The sequence below is a fragment of the Gregarina niphandrodes genome, assembly GCF_000223845.1.
Source record: "Gregarina niphandrodes unplaced genomic scaffold scaffold00031, whole genome shotgun sequence".
Lineage (NCBI taxonomy): Eukaryota > Apicomplexa > Conoidasida > Eugregarinorida > Gregarinidae > Gregarina > Gregarina niphandrodes.
In genome coordinates, this window is record NW_011645800.1 from 105,113 (window position 1) to 115,587 (window position 10,475).

Consider the following 10,475-nt stretch of genomic DNA (forward strand, 5'->3'; position numbering starts at 1 on the left):
TCACGCCTGTGACTAGCCACCACCACCAATGGCACTCCCACTACGACAAATCATACAAACGGGACGGGACGGGGAAGACAGAAGGAATCTTACGTTTTGGAAGTATGCATGATAGCTTAGCTCGGATTTCAGTAACATGTTCGATGTAGCTTTTTTTCTTGTTATGATGCAACTGATTCGAATAAATGAAGATCACATAACTAAGAGAAACGTTACCATCACACATACCTTCTGGAATGAACAGCTATCCGCAACCCGAAGTCAGGTAGCCAGCTGTTCCCTTGTTATCACGGTCTCCCCAGTGATCTTCCCGATAATCTACCCAGTCGTCTTCCCGATAATCTTCCCGGTGGTCTCAACCTACCCCTCGTTTTGGGATTGCGTTAACTTTTGCTTCATGATTGGTAAAGGCAGGTTCCATCTCCAGTCATTCATGTCTACCGGCATCTTCTTGTGACTTTTGGTAGTAATGATGGTGCCGTCGAGATCAAGCCCGAGAAGTTTGAGGTCGCCTGTAAGTCTTTTTTGAGGAGCTTGGTCGAACACCCCCAAGCTGTAAGAATGCTCTAGCGGATCGGGCCATTCTATAATGTGATCGGGCCTCCTTTCCGGCTGGGCAGTTTTCTTGTAGTGAGCAATCAAGCTGGTTTGCTGGCCGCGTGGCATCCGAGCATTTAATAAATTGGCTCTATGCATGGGGCTGGAAGAGTCATTGGTTTCGTGGTCGTCTGAAAAGAGTTCTTTCGAAGAGTTACTATCTATAGAAGGCTCACCAGCTTCTTCTGTCATAGATGATGAGGAGGCCTTGGAAAAATTCGTAGTTAGCCGATCCCTGTTGTTATCAAGCTGCACTCATCTTTGTCGGCTAGACACAGATGAATGTCTCGTTTCGTTCCTATATTCCGCGGCCTACGAACACCCGATGCTGGGGCAAGTTGTTCAGCATGTAGATGAAGCATGCCTAAAAACGTGCATTCAGTGTCGCTGCCGATATGCAACTGTCAAAAACTCACTCCGGAAAGCGCTTTCGTCCATCTTCGACCCAGAATGCGTCGTTGATCTCATGGATGTAATTACCGAGAGAGACATGCACAGACTATTCTCTCAGCCCCCGGGACCGACTTGGCTACTGGATTTCTTACTCACTTCGCCATCCTCATTCAAATCCAAAGACGACGGCACCTTCGCTGATGGCTCCAGCACCCCGGATGCGCTTATCGCCAGGGCACTCGCTGCTGACTCGCGCTGCGTTTTGGATGCGGTTGCTCTCAATGCGGACCTGGTTCTCCGGCATTTAATTGCGCATTTATCGCAGGCGCACACGCGTGTGGTAGCTCAGCGAGTACTCGAAGAATTAGTTAACGAAGCTCCTACCACCGGCTGGTTGGGAAATGTAGATGGCGACAACCTCACTGCCATCCTAGCGTCGTCTATAGACGCAGCGACGACGACCTCAGAAACAATTTCCGCCATTGGCTCGCTCTTCCAGCATAAAATCTTGACCCCGGATACACCAATTGGTGCCCTTTTCGCAACCAATCTCATCCATCTCATTAGCGTCTGGCTACAACAGGAGCAATTGAGCATAATCTCCAACGGAGTCAGCACTACTGACAGCGCAACAAATTCTACTCACAGCCTCCGGACACCGGCGCAGTCTAGCCCAGATTGCCCGCCCAACGCGATTGCCCCAGCAGAGCAAGTGAAGTCGGACCAGGCGCAGGTGAAGTCGGACCAAACGCAAATGAATCTACCGCAAATGGATCCGGCACAGATGGGCTCGGTACAAATGGCGCAGGTGAAGACGGACGAGAATGTGATGTTCAAGACGGACAGGATGTTGGAGGTCAAGACAGAACCTTTATTCGAGAATATACAGCAGGCTAGTGGTGGACCGAGTAGTGGTGGACCGAGTATTGGTGGACCGAGTCATGGCTACCGGGTGCCGCTGGTGGGTACTCCAGACCCTGTGAAGACGGGTATGAAGTGCGGATCGATACATAAATACAGCATTGCCAGCAACTTTCTGCGACATACAGCTGGCAGTGCGGGTTATTGGGATGTCTTGATGAAAGACTTGGATTGCTCACGTGCGGCAGTACATTGTCACAAGATATTCGTGGCTGTATTCAGTGCGATTTTGGGGTGGTCGGTAGGTTCATCGTCAGGTCAGAGTCATATGCCGGAGTTGAAGAAATTGAGCTTGGTTGACAACTTTCAGAACGCGGAGTTGAATTCTTGTTTGAGTTTGGCACTTGAAGACTTTACATGCTGTATGAGCGCTTTTGCGGATGGGGCAGTTCGAAGTCCGGCTTTGCTGGTTTGTTTCCCGTGCCACCAGGCGTTATTGGAGGTGTTGTTGGAGATCCAGACGCGGTTGTCTGTGAGCAGCACCAAGGTAGGTGTACTGGCGAAAGTAGAGCATATGTTGGTCTGTGACCAAAGCTTGGTCTCGAGTAGTGGTTACGTTGAGAACCCGCTCGCCATCTCACCCAAAACGCTCATGACGCAATCACAGATGGCACTGGCAACACTACTTCGATCAGAAAGCGTGCTTGACGGACGTTCCAGCCAGCATTGTACCGCCTTTGAAAGACTGCTCCAGGAGTCACAGTCGCAGGCTGTGGCCGCGCTCAAAAACGTTTGGGAATGCGCAATCATGTTCAATCGTGCCAAGGGCTCCGTATACCCCATGCAACCCGAGCAGCGCGCACGTGTGCTTGATGCGATGCGTGACGTGTTGGCTTGGGCCCTTGCGCAGTCCAGTGAGGATCTCGCTGTCTGGACCTTCCTCCTCTCAGCCACTGTCAGCATCAAGGCAGGCCTCGCCGCAAAACCGCCCGAAGGAGTCGCCAGTTTAATCGGACCCATCTGCGGGACGAAGAGCAGCAAGTACGCAGTCGAGCTCCCGATTCCGCCGCCGCCGCAGACCCAGGCACTGGCGCCCGACGCCTCAGTCGCGACTGAGTTTTGTCGAAGTGCACACACGCGTGCGCAGAGCATGGTGGACGGGACAGCGTTCAAAGTGTGGGGCGAGGTGGTGTGTGATGTGGTGCCACACGTGTTGAAGGCATCGCACGACAATGAGGCGTACGCTGAGGCGCAAAGCGTGGATGTGTTTCTTCTGCTATGTGAGTTTACAGGTTACGTAAGTTGCCACCGGAGTTTATGTCACGCATTGGAGAAGTTGCTACCCGGAGGCGAGTTGCTTACCGTACCACAGCAGCAGCAGACGCAGGCATTGTTGTCTTTGCAGCTTCGTGTAGAACATCTACTGGACGTTATCTATGGTGGTCTAGTGTTTGTGTGCCGTAGCTTGGCTGAGCGGTTGCATCTGTGGGCGACGGCCTGTATGTCCCAGCGTGTGCCGCCTCCTACGTTACCGGTGACGACGGTCTCCTTTTACATGTTGGCGGTGTCGTTGCAGCAGTTGAAGAACCGGCCGGCGTTTTCATGGGATGTGAATGCTCAAAAGGTGGTGTCTACACACTTTGCACGAGGCGTGTTAAACAGTGATCAATTCTCAAGTTGTTTGAGACAGGTGCTCGCCCTTTCACTTACCATTGCGGTTTCTCTTGTACCCGACCCGGTGAAACAAGAACTGGGGTTTCTTCTCACACTTCTTACACAAGGTGCAGTCAATGGCGGTCGTGTGACACTCCGATGCAAAAACGACGCACGCAACCTAGTACCGCCCGTCGGTATGCCCACGGACCACGAACTGCTACAGGGTATCGCCAGCTGCAACGATTCTTTGGTCGATAACCTTATTACCGCCGCAGAACAAAGAACCAACTTCAGTCGCGCCATGCTCAGCCACTTCGGCCTCGCACCCCCGGGGTCCTGTTTGTCGCAGAGCAGTGGAGTTCCGAGTGGCGGAGCGAATCTCACGCACTTTGAGTTCCTCTGTTGCCAGGTCGCCAACTGCAAACGTTTCTGGTGGTTTAGCAGAGGCATGTTAAACTCACTGGAACTTCATATCGATGAGAAAGTGGCCCAACACCTGATCAAACACGAAGCTGGCGTCTATGCACCCGAATCCGCGTGGCTCTCGGAAGTGGAGCGTGTGCTGTGGGAGATATTGATTCAAGGACTCAAAACGGGTCCCATAGTGTATAAATCCCTTCAAGACAACTCTACACTGCGTAATGCCCTGGACACATACGACGTGTACTTGGTCTTCTTCGGCTTTATCGAGGCTTTTCTCAAACACACCTCCAAACAGGCTACTACTGTTCTAGAAAAAACCGCCGGAGCAGGGGTCGGAGTCTCGGTCGCCGGAGCAGGGGTCGGAGTGAGTGGTACGGAGTTGTTGGGTTGCACATTGGTGCACCTCAACGTCTGTTTACAACAGAGTGGCTGGATGGACATGTTCCTGCGTTGGTGTAAGGCGGGCCAGCTGGTGTGCCAGACGTCGGGTGGGTCGCAGAAGTGGACAGATTGTGAATTGGGATTGAAGATCAGGGAGTCGGCGGTATTTTTGTACCAGCTGATAAAGAGCCTGAAGTCACTGCATATCGATGAAGCGCGTTCTCTGGCGCTAAGCAAAGAAATTCTGGGTGTGATTCAGGGTCACTTAGTGAACCAGATTCCGAAGAGTACGGCGAGCGTGAACGATAACGCGCCCATCGGCGGCGGTCGTAATCGCGGTCTTGGGTCGTTGGGAGGTCGTGACCGTGACCGAGGCTCTGGACAGGGGTCCGCCGGTCCTGGGTCCGCCGGTCCTGGGTCCGCCGGTTCTGGGTCGTCAAGTCGCCTGGGTAATAAGGGGATGGGTGGTCGGCCAGGTGTGGAGACGTTTGCACCTGCCACAGCGTTGGCGGGGAAACGACGGTTGGAAGGAAAGGATGTGGCGAGAGAAATGCTTCAACAATGGAAGGCGCAGGATATGGTGACGGGAGGTGCGGCGCAGACGGCGGTTCGAGGTGACGCGGCGATGTTAGCGAAGCAGCCGGTGTGGAAGCGGAACATTGTGACGGGTGGCGAGACGGCAGCGCCGGGGAAGACGTTGTTAGTGGGTCCGGGAGGGCGTGCATTGGCCGAGAAGGTGGAGAAGGTAGATGAGGGTCCTCGTCTACGCAAGTTAACGGATATGGACAAGAAGAGGTTGGTCGCGGAGGCGACGCAGGGATTGCAGAAGGTGTTAGTTGACATACTGGAGTGGGACTTTTTCAACTTGGAGAATTACCAAGTACCCGAACTCCTGAGTCTACCAGATGACAAACTACCCAACACATTCGCCACCTCGGAAGCTTTCAAGAACTATTTCAAACCCCTCGTCGTCGAAGAGTGCCGCTGCTCCATGCTACAGGAACGCATCGAACGCAAACTCGAATCCTTTCCTGTCGTTATCACTTCCGCCACACTCTCTGCCGGCTGGATGCTCGTTGGCGCCAAGAGTGGCCGCCCACGAGCACCCCGAGACGGTGGCCAGATCAACTGGCGACCCAACGACCCTCCAGAACAACAGGTGCAAAACGCGGCTTCACATGAACTCGAAATGCTGCCCTTCCGCAAACACGATGTCCTATTCCTTGTGCCTTGCAATGATCTGAAACAAGCCTACTCACCCTACGAAGGTCGAGCTCTGCAAGACCTACCCGGGCCGCCCCAGGAGGGATACTTTATCGGGGTCGTGGAAAAACCAGAAGTTACGGACCCCAAAAAAACCAACGACGATCTCGTCAGCTGCCATCTACGTCTTCCTCGTAATCAACTTGCACAACCGCACCGTATTCCCGCTACTAACGTTCACATCGGCAGCGCTTGGATCGCATACTCCATCGCATCCCTCACAACCAGCGTCCGCGAGTTCCAGTCTCTATTCACCTCCTCATTCTCGCCCATCTTCGAGTACATGCTCGACCCCTACAAGTTTCTCAAACACTCCCGCGATCGAGAAAAACACGAGGCCAGAAACAACCAGGGAAACGGACCTAACCAGGGAAACGGACCTAACCACGGTAACGGACCTAACCACGGTAACGGACCTAACCACGGTAACGGACCTGGTGGACCCGGTGGGCACAAGCGGAATAGCCTGGAGGCGGCTGCGCAGCGTATTAAGAACAAGCCCTGTCCTGCCTTCGTCGAGAGCATTCGGCAAAAGACAAATTTGAACAGCTCTCAGGCGCTGGCCGTGAAGCATTCGCTGACTGCAGATTTCGGCGTAGCCTTGCTGCAAGGGCCGCCGGGAACGGGCAAGACTAAAACGCTTTTGAGCATTCTGGCCGCCATTTTTATGGCGCGGTCCGGAGGCAGTGCTCCGGGCCATGGTGGTGCGGAACAGTCCCGACCGACGTCTCGAGGAGGAGGAGGAGGCGAAGCCTCCTCCTCTTCTTCTTCCGGCGGTCGTGTCTTGGTGTGTGCTCCTTCCAATGCTGCGGTAGACGAGATTGCCGGAAGAGTATTGGCGGTGGGTTTGCCGGGTCAGCACGGACACGTGTTCCATCCGAAGTGTTTCCGTATCGGGAACCCGAGTCGTATAACACGGGAGGAGGTGAAGGAAATAAGCCTAGAGCTGTTACTGTCCAAAGAGGACGGAGAGGTGAAGGACCGGCGACGTGCGGAATGGTCGCAGAACTTGGACAAGATAAATCAAGAAATTGAGAGACTGGATAGCCTGATCAAGGCGGTGCAAGCGCAGCAGTTGTCAGGACAGGTGAAGGCGGAGGAGCAGCAGGCATTGCAGCATAAGTACGGCGAATTGCGTGGGCAACAGCGGAATTTGTTTGCGAAGCGGAAGGAGTTGCGTGAGTCGCTGTCTGGCGACGTGAAAGGGGCGCAGCGTTCGAACCGTGATGCCACGCTTAAGTCAGGTGACATATTCTTCAGCACCTTGTCTGGGTCGGCGGCGGACGTGTTGCAGGGCATTAGCTTTGAATACGTAGTGGTCGACGAGGCTGCGCAGGCGGTGGAGCTGAGTACGCTCATTCCCCTGCGACATGAGGTGGAGAAGCTTGTGCTCATCGGCGACCCGCAGCAGTTGCCGGCCACGGTCTTGAGTGCGAGCGCGAAAAAATTCAACTACGAACGCTCGCTCTTTCAACGGCTGCAGCTCTGCGGCGTAGACGTGGTCATGCTGCAGACGCAGTACCGAATGCGCCCGGAAATCGCGGCGTTTCCGGCCGCGCACTTTTATCGGGGTCGTTTGCTGAACGATAAAAGTGTGTGCACACGAATTCCGGGACCGCATTCTCTGGAATGCGCTTCGCTATTCGCGCCGTTCAAGTTCTTCAACGTGCCCACCAGCGAGGCGCGGCATAATATAAGCCAGAGTCTAATGAATACGGGCGAAGCGACGTTTATTGCGCAGATGCTTATCATGTTGCTCAAATTATACGGCGTCCGCGAGGGTCAGCAGCCGAACGGGCGACAGACGGTGACTGCGAAAGACATTTCGGTGGTTACGCCTTATCGGCAACAGGTATTGGAAATAAACCGCGTGTTGCAGTCGCAGTCTGCGTTCTTGCGGCAATTCACTAGCCAGCCAATCGAGGTCTGTACGATTGACTCGTACCAGGGGCGCGAGCGCTCGATCATCTTCTTTAGTTGCGTTAGGAGTCTGGCGGGGCAGGCGACGGAGGCGGTGCCGTCGGCGTCGGACGACTTCGCAGAGTTTTTCGGCGGAGGCGGCGGCGCGAAGAAACGGAAGGTGGAGGGGCCGAGTATCGGGTTCGTAGCGGACATCCGGCGTCTGAACGTGGCTATCACGCGTGCGCGGGACTGTCTATGGATTGTGGGCAACTCGGCGACGTTGAAGAACCACGAGACGTGGAGCGCGTTGATAAAGCATGCGTGTAAGGCGCAATACACGGAGCCACGGGTACGCGTAGTGGATGGGTACGAAAAACTTGACCGTTCCTGCTTCATTGATGTACCCACGGCCGTCAAGGCGCTGAAGGCGGATGGCCGACTGCTACAGTCGGCCATGCAGTACCAGCACCACTACCAAGCACTGAACCCCAAGGACGAGATTGGCTTATTCTTCAACCTCTGCGAACGACGTGTTGAACGGTAGTAGTTTTTTATGATCAAAACTGATTACTTTTCTTGGCATGGCGGTACGAGAGTGAGACGATACGACCAGGGCCGGCTGCTACCCACCCCTGGGGAGATTCCTCCAAGCGAGATACCTTCTCTCAACGCAAGCGATCATAGATTGCGTGACCGGTCGCGGGATAGCACCGAGAGCGGCTCCCAGAGAAGTGAGTTTTCTTGCCAACATGCAAAGGGCGGTCCTCCCTCTAAGGATCTTCCCCCTAAGGATCTTCCCCCTAGGGACACTGCCCTTAGGGACACTCCAGGTAGGGATCCTCCCCTTAGGGACACTCCCCGAGAGGTACGGCGAGAAGAGGTTGGACGGAGGTCGGCAGTCGGGGAGCGGCCCGTGAGGAACTATGCGATGCAAGCTAGCGTGACCCCGGGCAGTATGACCCCGGGCAGTATGACCCCGGGCAGTATGACCCCGGGCAGTATGGCCCCGGGCAGTATGGCCCCGGGCAGTATGACCCCGGGCAGTATGGCCCCGGGCAGTATGACGTCCTTCCCTGGTCAGGGAGGGACTGGGTTTGATCGAAGTCAAAACAATCCAAGTTCGGGCATATTTAGTCATGGAACGTCTCTCTGTAGATCAGTAGACCCCCGATGCTTGAATCCCAGCTCTTTGGATCCCAGGTCTGTGGATCCCAGGTCTCTGGATCCCAGATCTAGGGATCACCCGTGCCTGGATCTGCGATGTTTGAACCCCCGATGCTTAGATGCCCGATGTTCGAATCCCCGTTGCCAGGGTCCGGACAGGCGATCAGACCGACAGTCTGGTGATGCTCGAGGGCGGCCACAGTCTTCTCGCCGGAGAGATGAGGATCTTTACGGCGCAGAGAAGGCGACGGAATTTTTATTGGAAGAGGCCGCTCGGACGCGAGCATCAGGTGCCAATGTGAAGTTGAGGGGAGAGTGCGGGTCCAGCGTCATGACCAATGAAGCAAGACCGTTCGTATTTAGCCGGTGCATTCGAGGGTCTGATGGGACAATATACTCGGTGGTTGGTTCCCAGCGTGGTTCGCAGCGCCAAACGAAGGCGCAGACGTTAGAATCAACTTATGTATTTAATTCAACGCGCAGCCGAAGCGCTAGCACACGCGTGTGCACGGGATTAAAAGCGCCGTCCATTGACAAACTAATTATTCAGAAAGAGTCTCGACGGAAGCAACGGCCATCTACGCAGCCCAGCTTTGTTCTCATGTAGTTGTCGAGTGGGTTGGCTCGAGAGGTCGAGTCGGGCGCCCTGCCTTTGAGCGGCCTGCCCTTGGCTGGCCTTGCCCTGCCGCTGCTGCGGTTGGCGGCAGTTGCGGGAAGGGAGCAAGTTGCGGGCTTGCGCGTTTTTTGCGAGGGGGATGATGTTTCTCGTTTTTAATGTCGAAACCGCCAGCGCTACAAGCGCCGTCGCCGGCGCCTGTTGAGGCGAGTTCGCCACCGTTGCCGCCGGGTACTGTTTTGCCGCCGACGCCGTTGGAAGTGTTGGAGAGGGAGGTGGCGGGTGCGAAGCCGCCGCGGCCGGGATTGGTGCGGAGTCTGATTTCGTATCCGTTTCGGCGTTCGCAGCAGCGCGGTCGTACGGAGGTTTCGTTTGAGAGTTTCGGAAGAGGTGAGGGAGGGGACCTGGACAGAAGACTTAGTCCGGTCTCTTGGACGGCGCGGAACGGTATGGTGGAGCGAAGCGGTTTGTCGGAACGAGGTGGTCTGTCAGAGCGAAGTAATGCGTTGCCAGGTACATTGTTATCTGGTCGTGTAGACAAATGGACAAACTATGTGAGTCAGTGGAAGTTGCGTCACTTCGATATTGTACCGGGTATGTTTCAATTGTATGTGCCCCGAGAGGGTGGTGCTACATCACGGGATGAGATTCCGTTGGTGTTGTGTAAATTCAAGCCTATAAAGCAGCTGGAGGCCGTGGTAACACATTCTAATGGACCACCACTCAAGCTCCGTTTCCCTAGTCCCGATCATCGTTCATCTTGGTTACGGACTATGGCTAAAGCCAAGCAGCTTGGCTCACCTCCACGATATAGCGACCTATATAACGATCGAAATGAGACACCAGCCCTAGCCCTTGAACATCTCGCCTTCGAAGATGAAGCTGTCGCCATCGCACGACTCGCAGACTCACTCAAACGTGCCCGCTCAGACTTCGCTCGCGCACGAACCGAAATCGACCTTATCGCCAAACGACTCACCACACACTTCAGAGATGCGCCACAAATCGCAAGGGAACTCCTCACCGGCTTGCTCGTCGAATACAACAAAATAGGTACACTTGCCTCACCCTAGTCTGACCCTAGTCTGACCCTAGTCTGACCCTAGTCTGACCCGCCAACCCGCTAACCGGTCGGGTCTACGTGCGATCGATATGATCAACGTCGTCGGGGGTTTCAGCCGAGCAACACCAATATGCCCCCCCCCCCCCCCCCCCCCCC

The 10,475-nt window shown here is 54.9% G+C and overlaps 2 protein-coding genes across 2 annotated transcripts; both read left to right on the forward strand.

The window, feature by feature from the left end:
- Positions 1-694: 694 nt before the first annotated feature.
- Positions 695-8,020, forward strand: GNI_126770 (AAA domain protein; the record flags this gene model as incomplete). Its single annotated transcript, XM_011133732.1, has 1 exon — positions 695-8,020. One exon carries the CDS (start codon positions 695-697, stop codon positions 8,018-8,020), a length of 7,326 nt encoding a protein of 2,441 aa, XP_011132034.1.
- Positions 8,021-9,414: 1,394 nt separating this feature from the next.
- On the forward strand, positions 9,415-10,329 carry GNI_126780 (hypothetical protein; the record flags this gene model as incomplete). Its single annotated transcript, XM_011133733.1, has 1 exon — positions 9,415-10,329. The coding sequence occupies one exon, from the start codon at positions 9,415-9,417 to the stop codon at positions 10,327-10,329; it is 915 nt and encodes a 304-aa protein (XP_011132035.1).
- Between the last annotated feature and the right edge of the window lie 146 nt (positions 10,330-10,475).